The sequence below is a fragment of the Microcaecilia unicolor genome, chromosome 10 (assembly GCF_901765095.1).
Source record: "Microcaecilia unicolor chromosome 10, aMicUni1.1, whole genome shotgun sequence".
Lineage (NCBI taxonomy): Eukaryota > Metazoa > Chordata > Amphibia > Gymnophiona > Siphonopidae > Microcaecilia > Microcaecilia unicolor.
Window position 1 is genome coordinate 121680382 of NC_044040.1, and position 22521 is coordinate 121702902.

Sequence of the window (22521 nt, forward strand, 5' to 3'; positions counted from 1 at the left end):
TTGCAATGTTGTCTTGTGAAATGGATAAGTAGACTAATGGTTAGTGTAGTGGCTTGAAAACCAGGGGAACTGGGTTTGATTCCCACTGGAGCTCCTTGTGATTCTGGGCAAGTCAATTAAGCCTCTATTGCCCCAGGTACAAAATAAGTACCTGTATATAATATGTAAACTGCTTTGATTGTAACCACAGATAGGCGGTAAATTAAATCCCATCCCCTTTCCTTTCCCTTTTTTAGAGACCCAGTGTTTTTAGGGTTTAGAATGGCTGCTTTAGTTCCAAGCAGAGCAAGTTGACCTTCTAGGATTCAATCAAACCTACTTGCATAGGTACTTCTACCCCCAGGGTTTGCACTAATACTTCAAAGCAAGTAACTATGCAAAACTTTAATTTATTATTACTTCTGAAAATATTAACCATCAGTTGTCTCTTTATGTAATTTTTCCATCTGAAATAATATGCATAGTTTTGATTATACAAAACTATACACAGTGTTCAAGCTCCTGCCCTCCTTTGTCCCCTGGACCACCTCTGAAGTGCACAAGTAAAAATATGTGCATTGTTGAGAAATGTACATTTTCATAGAGTCTGGCTTATTTATGGTAGGTCCAAATACAATGTGTATGCAAGTTGAGTGATTTCATCACTGTTGCATGTAAAGCCCTCCCTACACGAAAAGGGTGTTTTGAGTTAGTACATAATATATCTTATTTGCTGATATTTTTATCATACTTAAATTGCTTTACATAGGAACAGTCTCAAAGTTATCGGTTTCAGTTCAGCAGTCAGAAGCAGATGCACGAGCAGACTGAACTTCTTCATCAGTCAGAGATCCAGCACCTGACTAGTCAGCTAGAGAGAGCAGAAGAGACCATCCGTGTCAAGGAGCTGGAGTCAGAACGTCTCAGCCTGAGGCTGGAGGATTCATTTGCAACCAAGCAGAAGCTTGTGGAGGAACAGCTGCGGGCACAAGAGGAATTGACTCATGCAAGGACATTGCTGGAGGTCAGTCTACTAAGAATGCTGCTGTAGTTCAAAAAGAGAGAGGGCTGTTATTATTTAAATATAGCTAACTTACTGAGTCTAGTAGCAGAATTTTGACTTTAAAGCTGGAGCTGTGTACTAGTATTTTGTTATCCTATGCAGTAGAATGTTCCCTTAATGTGCTCCTATTTGTAGTTCTGAAATGGTTTTCATTTCTTGGTTATTTTATTTTTTTATTTTATTTACATTTGTACCCCGTGCTTTCCCACTCATGGCAGGCTCAATGCGGCTTACATATACAGGTACTTATTTGTACCTGGGGCAATGGAGGGTTAAGTGACTTGCCCAGAGTCACAAGGAGCTGTGGCTGAAGTGGGAATCGAACTCAGTTCCTCAGTTCCCCAGGACCAGAGTTCACCACCCTAACCACTAGGCCACTCCCTCCCTCTTAGTGCTTCTAAGGTCAGAAATTGCCATGTTTCTTTCTCTGTTTCTGCCTAGTACAGCTGGACTACCCAAGCCTAGAACTCTTGCTTCATCCTTCTTGTTAGCCAGTGATAACTCTAATTCCTTAATGTGTGAAGACAAGTATGAGCTCACATATGCCTTATTTAAATCCTCAGCTCTCAGCATCGGCAGGGCCGGTCTTAGCAAGTGCGGGGCCCTGTGCAGACCAATTTGGTGGGGCCCCATCTTAGCCCCTGCCCTAGCCCTGCCCCCACCCCAGCTCCACCCCATTGATAAGATTATTAAATTTTTAGAAAAAAATTTTTTTTATTTATTTATTTAAAGTTTCAAATTTATTACAAGCATTATCTCTTGTTACAGAAAATCAGAGCATATTAACATTCATGAAAACTAAATATTTAGACGTTCCTAATATTAAGAACATACTAAAAGAAAGGAAAAAAATTAACTCTTTCTTAGACCACCTAAATATCAAGAGGCAGGGGGCGCTAAGAAACAAATGGTGGTATTTATCTTAAGAAAAGAAAAACAAAATGAAAACAAAGATGGCCTGGACTGACATCCACTTAATTAAATCTTAACCCAGATTTCTTACTTTTCAGAAACTATGTGGTAACTTTCTTAATGTCCAAAAATCCTTTCAGTTGCTGAGGTTCAAAAAAGATATATTTTTTATCTAAATACTTAATTAAGCATTTACAAGGATAGGAAAGAGTAAAGCTAGCTCCTAAGGAGCGAGTCTCTTCTCAAAATGTTAGAAAAGCTTTTCGTCTATCTTGTGTGGTTTTCACCACGTCAGGATAAATCCAAATTCTATCTCCCATAAAAATTTTCATAGTGTTTTTGAAGAACAGTTTTAGTATTGAGTTTAAATCCTGCTCGAAAACCATCGAGACAAGTAATGTTTTTCGTTCAAGAATTTCCACCTCTGATTTTTCAAGAAATTCAGTTAGATTTTGCAAGTCTTTAACATCTTTCTTCTTCTCCATATTTTTTGGAACAGGTAAATAATAAATCTTAGCCACTGGAGGAATTAAATCTGGAGAGTATTGAAGTATTTCAACTAAATAATTCTTGAACATTGCCATTGGAGTCATTTCTAAGGATCGAGGAAAATTCAAAAGACGTAAATTCAAACGCCTGTTGTAGTTTTCGAACTGTTCAATTTTTCGATGTATCATAGTTTTATCCTCAATAAGCAAATCTGTTTTTAATTTTAAATTGGAGATATCGTTCTGAACCACCTCATTTGCTCTTTCAGATTCTTTCTTAAACATCTCAAATGCTATGTTTAAGGAGTCTAGTTTACTCACAACAGATGCAACCGTCATAGTTAATGCTTGAATCGCTTCCGAGATAGTGTCCAAAGTTGCCGCACCTGGAGCCTTCCGCTCAACAGAGTCTTCCTTTCCCCGAGCTTCAGTTAGGGTTCCGGCAGCAAAGCTTCCTATCTCGTCCACTTCGGACGTCTCTAGGAGCAACCCACTTCTGTAACCCGCTGGACAGGGCGGTGGATTAAGCTCGGGCGAGGATAAGGTCGTATCCGTTCCAAATAGGGAAGGCGTTCCACCTACGTCTCCCAAGGCTGGAACCTGACTCGAGCCCGTTCGATGTGGTGTGCTGGTGGCATATCTATCAAGCGTTAACTGAATCAGAGCTGCCTCAGAGTTCGCCGCCGGTAAACTTTTAACAGCTCCTTTCCTCTTAGTATGCGGCATGATTAAGAAGAAAAATAATGAAAATTATCGCCGAGGAAAGGTTCAGCAGCTTGCAGCGCGTCCTCCTGCTAGTCCGCCATCTTGACACGCCCTCAGAAAAATGTTAATTTATGAAATTTCAAATAAAGACAAATGCAGCTAAACTTGTACAGAAAAACTGATTGAAATAATAACCACCATGCTATCATGAACCCCCCCTCCCCAGAAATTATTCAGTTCAAGTCCACTACAATTAGTAGTTCCAATTCTCATAATCCCGGGGGGTCAGAGGTGTGGACACACAATCGCTCCACTGCAAAACACTATACACAAACTTGTGCAAAAACACACTCATAACCTTACCAAACCATAACAACACTAATTCCAAGGACAGGACGAGCTACAACCTTATGCGTGGAAAGGCAGCACTGTAATTACAGCAGGCTCTAAAACACCAATACACTACCTTGTGAAACAAAAAGGGCTGCAAATACTACACGCTAGCAGGATACTGCACCTTGATCACACATGACACAACAGATATGAAGGCAAAATACTGAACTGGAAAGTTACCTCAAGAAGTCAGACTCAGCATGCAGCAATACTAGAAAAATTGAAACTTACATGCAAAATATCACAGATGCACATTTCCAAAAGCTGACCTATTCCAATTAATAAATTCTGAATAAAATACTGTTTTCTACCTTTGTTGTCTGATCATTTAGTTTTTCTATTCGCTTTGGTCCCACTGTCTTCTGTTTTATGCAGTGTCTTCTTTCCATTTGATATTTTTTCTCTCGCCATGTCCACCATCCTCCTGTGTCCTTATGTGTCCTGTCTACCATCTGTAGCTCCCTATCTTTTCTCCAGTTTTAGCATCTGCCTTCAAAGTGTTCCGATCCAGCCCTTAAATTCAGCAATTTCCCTTCCATCCATATCCTGCATTTCTCCTCACTCCCCTCCATCCATGTGCATCTACTTTCCTCCCCTCCCCTACATCCATGTCCAGCATTTCTCCTCTCTCCTTGGGCCCTGTCCTCCCATCTATGTCCATCCTTGTCCATTGATGCTTCTCTCTCTCCATCAATCCATATCCAGCAATTCTCCTCTCTTCCTTGCCCTCCCCTCCATGTCCAGCAATTTCTCCTCTCTCCCTGGGCCCTGCCCTCCCATCCTTGTCCATCGATGCTCCTTCCTCCCTCCCCTTCCCTCCTCCATCCATCCATCCATATCCAGCAATTCCCCTCTCTCCCCTGCCCTCCCCTCCAAGTCCAGCAATTTCTCCTCTCTCCCTGGGCCCTGCCCTCTGATCCATGTCCATTAATGCTCCTCTCTCCCCTGCCCCCCTCCATCTATCCATATCCAGCAATTCTCCTCCCTCCCCTCCATGTCCAGCAATTAATCCTCTTCCCTGGGCCCTGTCCTCCCATCCATGTCCATCCTTGTCAATGCTCCTCTCTCCCCATCCCTCCCGCTCCCATGTCCACTTGCCTGCCCATGTCTCTCTTCTAGGTGTAGTATAGCGAAGTTTCTTACCTGAAGCAGGTGTTCTCCGAGGACAGCAGGCTGTATATTCTCACATGTGGGTGACGTCACGTTGGGCCGGAGGATTTTCTAGTAAAATCTAAAAAGTCTCTTCAAACCGCGTGCCGTCACGTGCACGTCTTCCCGCTCACCGCGTGGACACGCTCCTCAGTTGAATCCAAAGGGGAGGTGGGAGGGTTTGTGAGAATATACAGCCTGCTGTCCTCGGAGAACACCTGCGTCAGGTAAGAAACTTCGCTTTCTCCGAGGACAAGCAGGCTGATATACTCACATGTGGGGTATCCCTAGCCCCCAGGCTCACTCAACACAACAAAGAATGGTCAATTGGACCTCGCAACGGCGAGGGCATAACAAGGATTGACCTGAAACAAGAAATTTCTAACTGAGAGTGCAGCCTGGAACAGAATAAAAATGGGCCTAGGAGGGTTGGAGTTGGATTCTAAACCCCAAACATATTCTGCAGCACCGACTGCCCAAACCGACTGTCGCGTCGGCTATCCTGCTGAAGTCAGTAGTGAGATGTGAATGTGTGGACTGATGACCACGTCGCAGCCTTGCAGATCTCTTCAATAGTGGCTGACCTGAGATGAGCCACTGACGCAGCCATGGCTCTAACATTATGAGCCGTGACATGGCCCTCTAAAGTCAGCCCAGCTTGGGCATAAGTGAAGGAAATGCAATCTGCTAGCCAATTAGATATAGTGCGTTTCCCGACAGCAACTCCCCTCTTGTTGGGATTAAAAGAAATAAACAACTGGGCGGACTGTCTGTGGGGGCTTGTCCGCTCCACGTAAAAGGCCAATGCTCTTTTGCAGACCAAAGTGTGCAGCTTGCTTTCGCCAGGACTTGTATGAGGGCGAGGAAAAAATGTTGGCAAGACAATTGACTGGTTCAGATGGAACTCCGACACCACCTTTGGCAGGAACTTAGGGTGCGTGCGGAGGACTACTCTGTTTTGATGAAATTTAAGGTAAGGAGCATGAACCACTAGAGCCTGAAGCTCACTGACCCTACGAGCTGAAGTAACAGCCACCAAGAAAATGACCTTCCAGGTCAAGTACTTCAGATGGCAGGAATTCAGTGGCTCGAAAGGGGGTTTCATCAGCTGGGTGAGAACGACATTGAGATCCCATGACACAGGAGGAGGTTTGACAGGGGGCTTTGACAAAAGCAAACCTCTCATGAAGCGAACAACTAAAGGCTGTCCAGAGATAGGCTGACCTTCGACACGTTGATGGTAAGCACTAATCGCACTAAGGTGAACTATTACGGAGTTGGTCTTGAGACCAGACTCTGATAAATGTAGAAGGTATTCAGCAAGGACATGAAAAGGGGTCTAGGGCCCTGCTGTCACACCAGACGGCAAACCTCTTCCATTTAAAAGAGTAACATCTTTTAGTGGAATCTTTCCTGGAAGCAAGCAAGACTTGGGAGACACCCTCAGAAAGACCCAAGGAGGCGAACTCTACGCCCTCAACATCCAGGCCGTGAGAGCCAGAGACTGGAGGTTGGGATGCAGAAGTGCCCCCTCGTTCTGAGTGATGAGGGTTGGAAAACACTCCAATCTCCATGGTTCTTCAGAGGACAACTCCAGAAGAAGAGGGACCCAGATCTGACGGGGCCAAAAAGGCGCAATCAGAATCATGGTTCCGCGGTCTTGCCTGAGTTTCAGCAAAGTCTTCCCCACCAAAGATATGGGAGGATACGCGTACAGAAGGCCTGCCCGCCAATGAAGGAGAAAGGCATCCGACGCTAGCCTGCCATGGGGGACCTTGTGATTGAATTGAGTGGCAAAAAGATCCACCGAGGGGGTACCCCACGCTCTGAAGATCTTCCTGGCGACAGCCATGTTGAGTGACCACTCGTGAGGTTGCATTATCCTGCTCAATCTGTCGGCCAGACTGTTGTTTACGCCAGCCAGATATACAACTTGGAGACACATGCCATGTTGATGAGCCCAAAGCCACATCTGCACGGCCTCCTGACACAAAGGGCGAGATCCGGTGCCCCCTTGCTTGTTTGTGTAGTACATTGCAACCTGATTGTCTGTTTGAATCAGAATAATTTGGTTGGATAACTGATCTCTGAAAGCCTTTAGAGCGTTCCAGATCACTCGCAACTCCAGGAGGTTGATCTGAAGACGCTTTTCCTGAAGGGACCAAGCTCCTTGAGTGTGAAGCCCATCTACATGCGATCCCCACCCGAGGAGGGATGCATCCGTCGTCAGCACTTTTTGTGGCTGAGGAATTTGGAATGGGCGTCCCAAAACCAGATTGGATCGAATTGTCCACCACTGAAGTGAATTCCGAAAGTCGATGGACAGCTGGATCACATCTTTTAGATTCCCTGCAGCTTGAAACCACTGGGAAGCTAGGGTCCACTAAGCCGATCTCATGTGAAGACGTGCCATGGGAGTTACATGAACTGTGGAAACCTTGTGCCTCAGAAGTCTCAATATCTGCCGAGCCGTGATCTGTTGAGATGCTTGAACCCTGGAGGCTAGAGACAGAAGATTGTCCGCTCTTGGCTCAGGAAGGTGGGCACAAGCAGTCCTCGTATACAACAGAGCCCCAATGCCAATTTTTGAACTGGGTTGAGATGGGACTTTGGGTAATTGATGACAAATCCTAGAAGCTCCAGCAGTTGAATAGTCATCCGCATGGACTGTAAAGCTCCTGCCTGGGAGGTGCTCTTCACCAGCCAATCATCGAGATAAGGGAACACATGCACTCCCAGCCTGTGTAGTGACGCTGCAACGACTGCCAGGCACTTGGTAAATACTCTGGGCGCAGACGCCAAGCCAAAGGGCAGCACACAGTACTGAAAGTGCTGCGTTCCCAACCGAAACCGTAGATACTTTCTGTGAGCTGGAAGTATCGAAATGTGGGTATAAGCATCCTTTAAGTCCAGAGAGCATAGCCAATCATTTTCCTGAATCATGGGGAGAAGGGTGCCCAGGAAAAGCATCCTGAACTTTTCTCGAACCAGATATTTGTTCAGGCCCCTTAGGTCTAGGATGGGACGCATCCCCCTGTTTTCTTTTCCACAAGGAAGTACCTGGAATAGAATCCCAGCTCTTCTTGCCCTGGTGGAACGGGCTCGACCGCATTGGCGCTGAGAAGGGCGGAGAGTTCCTCTGCAAGTACCTGCTTGTGTTGGGAGCTGAAGGACTGAGCTCCCGGTGGACAATTTGGAGGTTTGGTTTCCAGATTGAGGGTGTATCCTAACCGGACTATTTGAAGAACCCACCGGTCAGAGGTTATCAGAGGCCACCTTTGGTGAAAAAATTTTAACCTCCCCCCAACAGGCATGTCTGGCACGGACACATTTATGGTGGCTATGTTCAACTGGAGCCAGTCAAGAACCCATCCCTGGTTTTTGCTGGGGAGCTGCAGGGGCCTGCTTGGGCGCATGCTGTTGACGAGAACGAGCGTGCTGTGGCAGAGCCTGAACCGGCTGTCAAGAAGTAAGAGTGTACTTATGGCCCCTGGAGGCGTAAGGTGCACTTCTTTTCCCTTTAAAAAACTTCCTAGAAGAGGAAGCGGATGCAGAAGGCGCCCGGCGGGAGAGAGAGTCCATAGCATTATCACGCTGATAGAGGTGATCAATCAACTCTTTGACTTTCTCACCAAAAAGATGATCCCCCCGGCAAGTGATATCTGCAATTTTCTGCTGAGTTCTCTCCTTCAGGTTAGAGGCACGCAGCCATGAGAGTCTGCGCATCACTATACCTATAGCAGAAAATCTAGATGTCACATCGCAAGTGTCGTAAATGCCCCTGGACAGGAATTTGCGACACGCCTTCTGCTGCCTGACCACTTGGCGAAAAGGCTCAGCCTGCTCCAGTGGGAGTGCATCAACCAAACTCTCAAGCTGCCGCACTGAGTTCCACAAATGAATGCTCGTAAAGAGCTGGTAGGACTGGATTTTGGAAGCGAGCATGCCAGCCTGATATGCCTTCCTCCCAAAAGAGTCCAAGGTTCTGTGTTCTCACCCTGGGGGCACCGAGGCAAAGTTCCTAGAACTCTTAGCTCTTCTGAGAGCAGAATCCACCACCACAGAATCATGAGGCAACTGAGGCCGGACGAAACTGGGTTCCCCGTGGATCCAATACTGGGATTCAGCCTTTTTGGGAATAGTTGGACAAGAAAGAGGCTTCTCCCAGTTCCTCATCAGCACTTCCCTGAGTGTATCATGAAAAGGAGCTGTGGTAGAAGACTTAGGTGGAGATGGATAATCCAGGACCTCGAGCATCTTGGCCCTGGGCTCATCCACAGTCTCCACAGGGAAGGGAATGGCCTCAGACATTTCCTGCACAAAAGATGAAAAAGACAAACTCTCTGGAGAGGAGAGCTGTCTCTGAGGTGAGGGGGTCGAATCAGACGGAAGACCTAGAGAATCCTCAGCAGAGAAAACTCCATGACCCCCATCGTCATCAGATGGGGCTAACAACTCAGAAAGAGCAGCCCGGATCCGAGCCCGTCTTGGCATAGAGGTGCGGTGACCTCGATGACGGTGTCGAGAAGTCAACTCCCCAGGAGACTCCGGTGAAGCTTCCTCCACCAAAGGCAATAGAGAGTCGACCCGGGAGGCAACCGACCCCGATACTGGAAGCGGTACCGGAGAAGGAGACATCACCACCGGCAAAAGGCACGGTGCCGCAGGAGTCTCCGGCACCATCGGTACCGGTACCTCCGATGCCGGACGCAAATGTTGCAGCACCGCTTCCATGAAATCTGGAAAAGTAGCCTTGATATGCTCATCTACAGAAGCTGTAGGGGAAGGCTGCGGTGCCGGTGTGGTCGTCGGAGGCAGAATCTGCAGAGGCTGGGGAGCCGGTACCGGGCTGCCAGACAACCTGCGCGTCGATACCTCCATAACAGAGGGAGAGCGATCCTCTCGGCACCGACGCTTCTCGGGTACCGAATGCCTCGATGACCTGGAGCTCACAGTACTGTATCAAGAAGGAGAACGATGACGGAGCTTCTTGGCCTTCACCCGACGCCCGTCATCGAGACTCCTCGGTACCAGTGAGGAAGACGTGGAATCCACATGCTTCCTCGGGGCCGGGTCCGATAAAGGTTGGTCCCGGGGGGCCTGCAAAGCAGGAGGCACCGAGGCAGGTGGAGACCCGCTCGATGCATCACTGCTCCCAGCGTGCATCGTTCTCTTGGCAGCCGGTACCCGGTCTCCCGATGCCAACGCTGCCCTCGACGTCAACGGTACCGATGTCGAGGTACTGGATCCGAAAAGTTTTTCTCTCTGGGCCTCTCGAGAAAGTTGAGTGCGCTTTTTCATTTTCAGGCACAACTTACAACTTTCCAGACGATGGTCAGGCCCAAGGCACTGAAGGCACCAGGAGTGCGGATCAGTGCCAGAGATGGTCCAGTTGCAGCGGGCGCAAGGCTTGAAGCCGCTGGGCGTCTTCGATGACATTGCGGGAAAAATCGTCTCCGCAAAATCAAAGGACACGATTGTGTCAGAAAAAAGAGACACACAAAAATGGGGAAAAACAATACCCGACCGAGCGACCTAAGAACGGTCGCACGAAAAAAGAAAGGAAACTTAGAAAAAAGACACTAGAAAAGTAAAGGGTTGTTTTTTTTTTTAAACAATACCCGAAAGGGTAAAACGAACTGAAAGAGAACTTTACTCCGAAGGCCTGAAGAAAACGCGAAGCGCTACCGAACTCCGTGTCTCCTCAGACGCGGAAAAAGAAGAACCGAGGAGCGTGTCCGCGCGGCGAGCGGGAAGACGTGCATGCGCGGTGCAATCGCTCGCACGACGGAACACGGTTTGAAGAGACTTTTAAGATTTTACTAGAAAATCCTCTGGGCCGACATGACATCACCCACATGTGAGTATATCAGCCTGCTTGTCCTCGGAGAATTAAATTTACCTCCGTTTCAGCAGAGTCAGTGAAAGCGCTGCCTGTCTGACGTCTCTCTCCACCAGCCTTCCCTTCGCTCGTTTGTTCCCTCAGTGCCCCATCTTCTTCTGACGTCATTTCCTTGAGGGCGGGACACAAAGGGAACGAATGCGAGTGAAGGAAAGGCTGGTGGAGAGACGTCGGGCAGCGCTTTCACTGACGCTGCACAGCTGCTGCGACATCGGAGTGAGGTAGCGGAGCGCCGGGATGGAGCGGAGGAGGCTGACTGAGGCGCGCCGCATGGGGCCCCCTTAAGCGCGAGGCCCTATGCGTCCGCCTCGGTCGCCTCGGCCTAAGACCGGCCCTGAGCATCGGGCACCTACCTTCATTGCATTGAAAGATATCTTGTGAAAAATCCATGGAGCTCTACACAAAAACACTGGAAAAGAGGGAAAAAAAAGAAAATTTAAGGCAGGTAAAGACCATATGTCCTATCCAGTCTGTCCATCCAAGCCATTTACTTTCCCTATCACTTCCTTAGAGATCCTATGTACTTGTTCCAAGCTCTCTTTAATTCAGATACTGTTTTCATCTCCACCACTTCCACCGAGGACCCGTTCCACAAATTCACCAGCCTTTCCATGAAGAAGTATTTTCTCAGGTTATTTCCGAGTCTATCCACTTTCATCTTCATCCTATGCCCCCTTGTTCCAGAGCTTCCTTTCAATTGAAAGAGGCTTGCCCCCTGTGCATTTATACTGTATAGGTATTTAAATGTGTCTATCATATCTCCCCTCTCTCGCCTTTTTTTTCCAAAGTATACATACTGAGATCTTTAAGTCTGGCTCCATACACTTTATGATGAAGACCACTGACTGTTTTAGTAACCATCCTCTGAACCGACTCCATCCTGTATATATTTTTTTGAAGGTGCAGTCTCCAGAATTGTACACAGTATTCTAAATGAGGTCTCATCAGATCAATTGGAAAGCAACAAATATATAAAGGTGAAGGGGGAAAAGGGGGAGGCATGCATGGAGATGCAAGGACTAAGGGAGAGGGGCAGGGAGGCAGCATGGAAAAAGGATGGGAATAATTAAGGCAAGTGATTCCATACAAAACAATGTAAATCTAATCATTTATAAACAAGCCAATAGGTCCAATTCTTTGTTAAGACCATTTGGAGTAACAGTGCTAAATTCAAAAATTGATTTTTTGTTCAATCTTATGTTTCAATTTGTTTATTAGATTTTAACATTTTAACAAGAATATACTTGTTATTGAAATACAGCCATAATAGCATTTATGCGGAAATAATAACATTCATTAATGAAAACAACTTACAGAAGTAAAACCTACTTCAAAAAATAGTCTGATTTCTTAATTAATTATGATAATTATTGCTTCCTTAGACCTCATTATTGGAGGAGACGAAAAGAGTTATGGGGAAAATATAGCAATAATTCACAAAAATAATAAGGTGGCGTAATATTCCCTTGTATTATTACAATTGTTTAGAATCTAGAAAAGATTTAAGGGCTTCAGGTGAAAAAAATGTATATTTAACCTGACCCAGTCTCACAAGGCACTTGCATGGATAGGCCAGGAAAAACATCCCTCCTATCTCAACAGTTCTTGATTTCAATGCCAAGAAGGCTTTCCTCCTCTGCTGAGTTGATTTTATAACGTCAGGAAAAATCTGTACTTTAATACCCCCAAAACAGGTTTTTAAATTCTTAAAGTACTGTTTCATTATGTTGTTCAAGTCCTGTTCAAATATTAAAGACACTATCAATGTAGACCTTTCTGTTGTCTCATCAAGTGTTTGTTCAAGTATAGCTGAAATATTTCCAAGATCTATGTTCATAAGTTGAGCTTCTTGATTTTTCCCAGTCTCTCCTTTAGGAGTAGGAATATAATATACCTTATTAACAGGCGGCATAGCTTCCAGAGGCATTTTCAACACCTCATTCAAATAACTCTTAAATAAATCTAGAGGAGTAATCCCTAGGAGTTTGGGAAAGTTCAATAAACGTAGATTTAATCTTCTATTAAAGTTTTCAACTTGTTCCACTCGTCTCCGAAGTTCAACATTATCTTTCACCACATTTGTTTTAAATTCTTGTAAAGAATCTACATTCTTTTGTATAACAGTCATTTTTTCAGCTATTTCTTCTTTTATCAGGTCTACCTTTGCATTTAACTCACCAAATCTCTTATTAAAGTTACTGACTTCACCCGATGTTTGTTGTAAAGTCATATCCATTCTGTTCAGCTTTACCCAAATCATTTCAAGATTTACCTCCTGCGTTCTCCTAGAGGTTCCTACGACCTCTGCTCCCAGCGTCTTCTGTGGAGCTTCCCGACCCTCACCGTGGATCTCACCCGATACACTTCCGGTAGGGCGTTGATCCACATCGGTACTCGCCATCGATGCTGGGCAGGGAGGTTTACTAATTGATGGTGGAGAGAGAGATACATCCTCTCCCAGCGGGACCTCCACTTCCCCAAGGAGCCCCGCTATGGGATCCACATCTCTGCTTGTTTGGGAAATCGGGCTGAAAAAACGCTCTAATCCAGTCCGAGTCGATGAAGGAGTCGAGGTAGGTGGGGGTACTATCTTCATCAACCCCTTCCTTTTAGTATGGGGCATATTGTCCGCAAGAGTTTTTTTTTTCTCGGGCTGGTTCTCAGAGCGACTTTTCGGCGCTGCCTGTTACGTCGCCATCTTGAATCGTCTTTTTTGTTCAATCTTAATAAGAATATTCCCCCCCCCCCCCCCCCACCCATATTCAAAATTATTTAAATAGTGTTTAAATGCCTAACCACGGATATTCAGTGGGAGATAACCAGTTATCTCCCACTGAATATCCCAGTTAGTGGCTAGCCGATATTGCACAACATAGCTGGTTAGACACAGATAATCAGCGCTAGACCGGCTACGTTGATTGGTCAGAATAGGCCGTTCAATTAGCAGGTCTATCTTTGGCCGCTAAAAAGTTAGCCATTTAGCACTGAATATCGGCCTAGCCGGTTAACTTTTTAGTGACCAAAATAAACCCGGATATTCAATGTTGGTCTCTGGAAATGGCCCGGCATTGAATATCCAGGTTTACCCAGCCTGTGGACCGATTATATCTTTTTGAAGGTGTGGTCTCCAGAATTGTACATAATATTCTAAATGAGGTCTCACCAATCTTCTACAGGGGCATCATCACCTCCTTTTTCCTACTGTCCATTCCTCTCCCTATGCACCCAGGCATCCTTCTAGCTTTCGCTGTCGCCTTTCTACCTGTTTGTCCACCTTAAGATCATCACGTACAAATCATACCCAAGTCCTGCTCGCCTTTCTTGCACAAAAGTTCTTCACCCCCTAAACTGTACCCTTCTCTTAGGTTTTTGTAACCCAAAATGCATGACCCTGCATTACATCTAATTTGCCAAATTCCAGATTATTCCTCTAGCTTCGCTAAGTCCTTCCTCATGTTATCCACACCATCAGGGGTGTCTACCGTATTGCAGATTTTGGTATTGTCTGGTAATCAATAGAAATAGAATAAAATAAAACAGAGAAAAAAAATAAGATGCAACCTTTTTTATTGGACTAACTTAATATAATTTTTGATTAGCTTTCAAAGGTAGCCCTTCTTCGTCAGATCAGAAATAAGCAAATTTTGATATGTAACAGCATATATAAGTGAAACATCAAAGTATTTCAGTGGCAATCTGAAAGGATGAGGGAGGGGTTGGTGAGGTGAGAAGCGTGGAGGGCTGAGAGGATGAGGGACAGGGAGATATGCATGGTGATCAGAGGGTGACAAAGCATTACAATTTTATGGTTTATAATGGTCTAGAAAACCCAGATCTTTGTTAAGTCCTGTCTGGTGGGTGTCAAAATATTTAATCATTTTGACTTCAAAGGTCCTGCGTTCCTGTATTGTTTTAAAGTTTTCTTTCAGTATTCTCACCATAAAATCATTGGTACAGTGTTCTGGTTTTGTAAAGTGCTTTCCCACAGAGGTAACATCCTGGTTGGCACTGACATTTTTCATATGATGTCTATGTAAATTAAATCTCTTCTTCAGCATCTGGCTTGTTTCTCCAATATAGAACCCTTCGTCACATTTTTTACACTGGATGACATATACTACATTGGAAGATGAACATGTGAAGGATTCCTTTATGTTGAATATTTTTCCTTTGTGAATGACTGTGGGGTCTTGTGAAATGTTTTGGTATAGTTTGCAGCTGGATATATTGCAAGGATGTGCCATTCTCTTCTTTTTGGGTCTCTGTTGAGAGCTTGCTTCTCACTAGCTTGTGTTTTAAATTGGGTTGCTGTTGGAAGGCCAGCACTGGTGGGGATGGGAATATCTCTTTCAGTAATTCATCCTCCTGGAGTAGTGGTTGCAGATCTCGTATGATTTTCCTCAGTTTTTCCAGCTCTGGGTTGTATGTCACTACAAGGGGGGTTCTGTCCTTGGCTTTCTTTTCCTTGTACTGTAGCAGATTCTCCCTTGGTGTTTTGAGGGAGGAGGCAATATTCTTGGACATTATTTTGGGGTTATAGATTTTCTGTTTGAAGGTAATCCACCATCTGAATAAAATTAGCTTTTTTGAAGTCTAGAATCTTCACTTTTGAATGAACCCTTTCCCACACCTATATTATAGATTATTAGTTGAGAAATGGGGTAATTTGTTAATAATGAAAGTCTTTCTTTGTTTAAGATTTAGAAGAATTAGGCACTATTTTGAAGGTCTATAATTAAAACTGGTTGTGCAAGCGTTGATATTGAGTCAACTGGATTATTGTAATGTGTTTTCTCCGAGGACAAGCAGGCTGCTTGTTCTCTCGACTGGGTAGACATCCACGGCAGCCCCCTCCAACCGGAAGAAAAGTCTTGCGAGAAGTCCCGCACGTGGGGCACGCCTACCACGCATGCGGTAGGCCTTCTTGCCGGTGCGCGACCGCTCCCGCTCAGTTTCTGTTTTTCCGCGCTGGAGAGAGACGGAGTTTCATCCCTCTCCTTGTCAGCCCCGGAAAACCGTTTTGCGGCCTTGTCCGCTATTTCTTTTGTGTACGCGCGTTCGCGTTCCCTTTTCCGTCATGTTTAAAAAAAAAATTTTTGTAGAGAAGTCTTTCTTCCCATCGAGTTTGTTTTTCCCTTTCCTTTCGCCGGCGTCCGAGTTTCCTTTTTTGTTGTGGCCTTTTTACTGCCACCATCGACGGTTTTGACCTCGCCGACGCGATTTTTCCGTCGATGTCCTTGAAAGTCCTGAGCGGATTTAAAAAGTGTGGTCGGTGCGGCCGGCAAATCTCGCAGTCCGATACTCACGCTTGGTGCCTCCAATGCCTCGGGCCGGAGCATAATTCCAAAGCGTGCACCTTGTGTCTTGGCTTGAAAAAGCGGACGCAGGTGGCGAGGCAAGTTCTTCGGGACCGTCTTTTTGGAACTTGCGCCGGCCCGTCGACATCGGTGGCATCGGTGCCGACAGCGCGAAGTTCGGCATCGGTACTGGTGTCGGCGACTTCGGCGCCGAGCATGGCATCGACCCCAGGAGCACAGGTTCCTTTGGCCTGACGACCTGCCAGCGATGGGAGCGGGGAACAGCCGAGTGGGCCTCCACCCGCCTCGGCTGGCCCCGCCGCTCAGGGCCATCGGGACCGAACCCTGTCGGACCCTACCCCGAGGAGGCGTGGGGACTCCACCTCCTCCTCATCCATGCCACGGAGCGCCAATGATGGACATCGGAAGAAGCTTGCCAAGAAGCACTGTCATCGGTTGCCCCCGGCGCATGGGACTGGAAGCTCAGGGGTGTCGAGAGACTCTGCCCCTGAAAAGCGTCGACGCTGGGAGGAGCGCTCCCCTTCCATTGAAGAGGTGTTGATGAGCAGGTCGTCGGGCACCCCGGTACTGTCTCCTGGACCCGGGCAGCTTCGGGAAGCGACGCCTACACCGGCCCCCCAGCCTCTCCCGACAGCGGCCCTGGACGAGTGTCTCCAAGCCATCCTCCCAGGTACCCTGGAGGGGCTGCTGCGCCAGTCTCTACCGGCACCGGGGGTGCTTGCGCCCTCGGCGCCGTTGATGGAAGCGATGGCTGGCTCTGGCCCTGGGATGCGGCCCTTGACACCGGTACCGCTTGCGGCGCCGTTCTTGACCGCCACTCAGGTGGAATCCCCGTCGACGTCGATGGAGGGAGCTTCGTCCCGAGTCCACCTCTCGGCACCATCATTGAGGACGTGGTTCCTCGGGGTCGAGACAGGCCCGGTTGCGGACTGAGATCAGAGAGCTCATGTCCGACACCTGGGGGGAGGAGGAGGATCCCAGATATTTCTCCTCTGAGGAGTCTGCTGGTCTTCCCTCCGACCCCACGCCTTCACCGGAGAGGAAGCTCTCGCCTCCAGAGAGCCTCTCCTTTGCCTCTTTTGTCCGGGACATGTCTGTGAGCATTCCCTTCCCAGTGGTCACCATGGATGAGCCGAGGGCTGAGATGCTCGAGGTCCTCGATTATCCATCACTACCTAGAGAGTCTTCCACAGTACCGTTGCACAATGTCCTGAAGGAGACACTGCTTCGGAACTGGTTGAAACCCCTATCTAATCCCACCATCCCCAAGAAAGCAGAGTCCCAATATAGAGTCCACATAGACCCAGAGTTGATGCGGCCCCAGTTGCCACATGACTCAGCGGTCGTGGACTCTGCTCTCAAGAGGGGCAAGAGTTCGAGGGATACCGCCTCTGCGCCCCCGGGGCGGGAGTCTCGCACTCTGGACTCGTTTGGGAGGAAGGCCTATCATTCTTCTATGCTCGTGACCAAGATCCAATCATACCAGATCTACACGAGTATCCACATGCGGAACAATGTGCAGCAACTGGCAGACCTGATTGACAAGCTCCCGCTGGAGCAGGCCAGGCCTTTCAAGAGGTGGTCAGGCAGCTGAAGGCGTGTCGCAAATTCCTGTCCAGGGGTATTTATGACACTTGTGATGTTGCATCCAGAGCCGCTGCCCAGGGTATAGTGATGCGCAGGCTCTCATGGCTGCGTGCCTCTGACCTGGACAACCAGACCCAGCAATGCCTGGCGGATGTCCCTTGCTGGGGGGATAATATTTTCTGCGAGAAGGTCGAGCAGCTGGTTGAGCAGCTCCACCAGCGGTAAAACGCTCTCGACAATTTTTCCCACCGGGCGCCTTCAGCATCCACCTCCACAGGTGGACGTTTTTTCCGGGCCCGGCGGTCTGCACCCTGTGCCTACAGCAAGCATAGGTACAACCAGCCGGCCCGAAGGCCTTCTCAGGCACAGGGCCAGCCCCAGCGCGCTCGTTCCAAGCAGACCCCTGCAGCTCCACAGCAAAAGCAGGGGACGGGCTTTTGACTGGATCCATGGGAGCATAGCCGCCATAAACGTGCCCATGCCAGACGGCCTACCGGTCGGGGGGAGGTTGAAAGTTTTTCACCAAAGGTGGCCTCTCATAACCTCCGACCAGTGGGTTCTCCAAATAGTGCGGTGCGGGTACACCCTGAGTTTGATCTCCACTCCGCCAAATTGCCCACCGGGAGCTCAATCCTTCAGCTCCCACCACAGGCAGGTACTTGCAGAGGAACTCTCCTCCCTTCTCAGCGCCAATGCGGTCGAGCCCGGGCAGGAGGGGCAGGGATTCTATTCCAGGTACTTCCTTGTGGAAAAGAAAACAGGGGGGATGCGCCCCATCCTAGACCTGAGAGGCCTGAACAAATATCTGGTTCGAGAAAAGTTCAGGATGCTTTCCTTGGGCACCCTTCTTCCCCTGATTCAGAAAGATGACTGGCTATGCTCCCTTGATTTAAAGGATGCTTACACTCACATCCCGATACTGCCAGCTCACAGACAGTATCTACTATTCCGTCTGGGAACACGGCACTTCCAGTATTGTGTGCTGCCCTTTGGGCTCGCCTCTGTCATGGGTATTCACAAAGTGCCTCATAGTGGTTGCGGCGTACCTTCGCAAGCTGGGGGTGCATGTGTTCCCGTATCTCGACGATTGGCTGGTGAAGAGCACCTCGGAGGCAGGTGCTCTTCGGTCCATGCAGTGCACTATTCAACTTCTGGAGCTGCTGGGGTTTGTAATAAATTAAGCGAAGTCCCATCTCCAGCCAGTCCAATCTCTCGAATTCATAGGAGCTCTGCTGAATTCACAGACGGCTCATGCCTATCTTCCCGAGGCAAGGGCTCAGAACCTTCTGTCTCTCGCCTCCCAGGCCAGAACGTCCCAGCAGATCACAGCTCGGCAGATGTTGAGACTCCTGGGCCATATGGCCTCTACAGTCCATGTGACTCCCATGGCTCGTCTTCACATGAGATCAGCTCAATGGAACCTAGCTTCCCAGTTGTGCCAGGCCACCGAGAATCTAGACGATGTCATCCGCCTGCCCATCAGTTGTCGCAGTTCACTGCGCTGGTGAACGATTCGAACCAATTTGACCTTGGGATGCCTGTTTCAAATTCTTCAGCCGCAAAAAGTGCTGACGACGGATGCATCTCTCCTGGGGTGGGGGGCCCATGTTGATGGGCTCCACACCCAAGGGGTGTGGTCCCTCCAGGAAGCAGGTCTTCAGATCAATTTCCTGGAGCTCCAAGCGGTCTGGAACATGCTGAAGGCTTTCAGGGATCGGCTGTCCTTCCAAATTATCCAAATCCGGACAGACAATCAGGTTGTAATGTACTACATCAACAAGCAGGGGGGCACCGGATCTCGCCCCCTGTGTCAGGAGGCCGTCGGGATGTGGCACTGCATGCTTCTCCAAGCCACGTACCTGGCAGGCGTAAATAACAGTCTGGCCGACAGGCTGAGCAGACTCATGCAACCGCACGAGTGGTCGCTCCATTCCAGGGTGATACGCAAGATCTTCCGAGAGTGGGGCACCCCTTCGGTGGACCTTTTCGCCTCCCAGACCAATCACAAGTTGCCTCAGTTCTGTTCCAGACTACAGGCACACGGAAGACTAGCGTCAGATGCCTTTCTCCTACATTGGGGGGAGGGCCTCCTGTATGCGTATCCTCCCATACCTTTGGTGGGGAAGACCTTATTGAAACTCAGGCAAGACCGCGGCACCATGATTCTGATCGCACCCTTTTGGCCACGTCAGATCTAGTTCCCTCTTCTTCTGGAGTTATCCTCCGAAGAACCGTGGAGATTGGAGTGTTTTCCAACCCTCATCTCGCAGAACGAGGGAGCACTTCTGCACCCCAACCTTCAGTCTCTGGCTCTCACGACCTGGATGTTGAGGGCGTAGATTTTGCCTCCTTGGGTCTGTCCGAGGGTGTTTCCCGCGTCTTGCTTGCTTCCAGGAAGGATTCCACTAAGAAGAGTTACTTTTTAAGTGGAGGAGGTTTGTCGTTTGGTGTGAGGGCAAGGCCCTAGAACCTTGCTCTTGTCCTGCGCAGACCCTGCTTGAATACCTTCTACACTTATCGGAGTCTGGTCTCAAGACCAACTCAGTAAGGAACCACCTTAGTGCAATTAGCGCTTACCATCATCGTGTAGAGGGTAAGCCCATCTCTGGACAGCCTTTAGTTGTTCGATTCATGAGAGGTTTGCTTTTGTCAAAGTCCCCTGTCAAGCCTCTTACAGTGTCATGGGATCTCAAAGTCGTCCTCACCCAGCTGATGAAACCTCCTTTTGAGCCACTGAATTCCTGCCATCTGAAGTACTTGACCTGGAAGGTCATTTTCTTGGTGGCAGTTACTACAGCTCGTAGAGTCAGTGAGCTTCAAGTCCTGGTAGCTCATGCTCCTTATACAAAATTCCATCATAACAGAGTAGTCCTCCGCACTCACCCTAAGTTCCAGCCAAAGGTGGTGTCGGAGTTCCATCTTAGCCAGTCAATTGTCTTGCCAACATTCTTTCCCCAGCCTCATACCCACCCTGCTGAACGTCAGTTGCACACATTGGACTGCAAGAGAGCATTGGCCTTTTTCCTGGAGCGGACACAGCCCCCAGACAGTCCGCCTAATTGTTTGGAAGGAAGGGGGTCGTTGTCGGGAAACGCACTATCTCCAATTGGCTAGCAGATTGCATTTCCTTCACTTACGCCCAGGCTGGGCTGACTCTTGAGGGTCATGTCACGGCTCATAGTGTCAGAGCCATGGCAGCATCAGTGGCCCACTTGAAGTCAGCCACTATTGAAGAGATTTGCAAGGTTGCGACGTGGTCATCAGTCCACACATTCACATCACATTACTGCCTCCAGCAGGATACCCGACGCGACAGTCGGTTTGGGCAGTCGGTGCTGCAGAATCTGTTCGGGGTTTGAATCCAACTCCACCCTCCTGGGCCCGGTTTTATTCTGTTCAGGCTGCACTCCCAGTTAGTTGTTCTTTGTAGGTTAATTTCTGTTATGTCCTCGCCAATTGACCCTGTTTGTTGTTTTGAGTGAGCCTGGGAGCTAGGGATACCCCAGTCGTGAGAACAAGCAGCCTGCTTGTCCTCGGAGAAAGCGAATGATACATACCTGTAGCAGGTGTTCTCCGAGGACAGCAGGCTGATTGTTCTCACCATCCCTCCCTCCTCCCCTTTGGAGTTGTGTGTTTCTTATTCCTTTGCTTGTCATTTAACTGAGTGGGAGCGGTCACGCATGGGCGGGAAGGCGGCCGCGCATGCGCGGTGGGCGTGCCCCGCATGCGGGACCTCCCGCGAGACTTTTCTTCCGGTTGGAGGGGGCTGCCGTGGACGTCTACCCAGTCGTGAGAACAATCAGCCTGCTGTCCTCGGAGAACACCTGCTACAGGTATGTTACATTCGCTATATGTAGCATGTAGCAATACAGTCTTGAAAATTTGCAAACTTTACAAAATATCACAGTTCGGTTCGTCTACTCCCCTAAAAAATTTGATAGGGTAACACTGTTGCTCATTAAGGCTCATTGGTTACTTATTCAAGCTAGAATATATTTTAAAGCTACCATAATTGTCTTTAAAATACTAGATGGTCTAGCTGTTCAATATATGCTTTATGTTATAGTTTTTCCTACTTATGATAGTTTTAAAAAGTTGAGAGATTTTCTGATCTTACATTTACCTTCTGGTGAGAGGTCATTTGTGTGTGCTTGATGCAAAGAGCTCCTAGCTCTCAGAGAACAAGTCTGTTTCTTGAGGCTAGAGTAGCAGACTTGGAAGAGCTGAGGGAGACAGAGAGGTACATAGAGGAGGCCTACAGGGACGTTGTATAGAAGCCCCACCTCCAATCTGGCAGCCCCTGTGCTGCCTTGGAGGAGGGAGGTCTTCTAAAATTAGAGCATCACCCTGGTGTAGCTGGAAGTAATCCTGTAGACAGGACCAGCAAACCAGGGAATGCACCGAGGATGTGTCTCCAGGAGCTACTGCCCAGGAAGGAAGGGCTAGGATGTGTGTTGTAGTTGGTGATTCAATTATTAGGCATGTAGATAGTGGGTAGCTGGTGGATGTGAGGATTGCCTAGTCACTTGCCTGCCTGGTGCGAAAGTGGCAGACCTCACGCATCACCTAGATAGGAGCCAGCTGTCTTGGTACATGTGGGTACTAATGACAAAAGAAAACTTGGGAGAGAGGTTCTGGAAGCCAAATTTAGGCTCTTAGGTAAAAAGCTCAAATCCAGAACCTCTAGAGTAGCATTTTCCGAAGTGCTACCTGTTCTACATGCAGGGCCCAAGAGACAGGCAGACATCTAGAGTCTAAATGCATGAATGAGGTGATGATGCAGGGGGGAGGGTTTTAGATTTGTAAGGAACTGGGCAACATTCTGGGGAAGGGGGAGCCTATTCCGAAAGGATGGGCTCCACCTTAACCAGGGTGGGGACCAGGCTTCTGGCATCGGCATTTAAACAGAGAAGCTTTTAAACTAGAACCTGGGGGAAGGCTGACAGTCATTCAAAAATGCATTGTTCGGATCAAGGTATCTTTCAAAGATATCACCAAAACAGGGAAGATAGGGTATCCTGATAG

The 22521-nt window shown here is 48.1% G+C and overlaps 1 protein-coding gene across 6 annotated transcripts in view; it reads left to right on the top strand.

The window, feature by feature from the left end:
- CEP63 (centrosomal protein 63) overlaps nucleotides 1–22521 on the top strand; it is an 802181-nt gene that overhangs the window by 358147 nt on the left and 421513 nt on the right. For all 6 annotated transcript variants that reach the window (XM_030217144.1, XM_030217149.1, XM_030217147.1 and 3 more), the window contains one exon: nucleotides 749–1003. In XM_030217144.1, the coding sequence (XP_030073004.1) occupies nucleotides 749–1003 (255 nt within the window). The remainder of the gene's footprint in view (nucleotides 1–748; nucleotides 1004–22521) is intronic.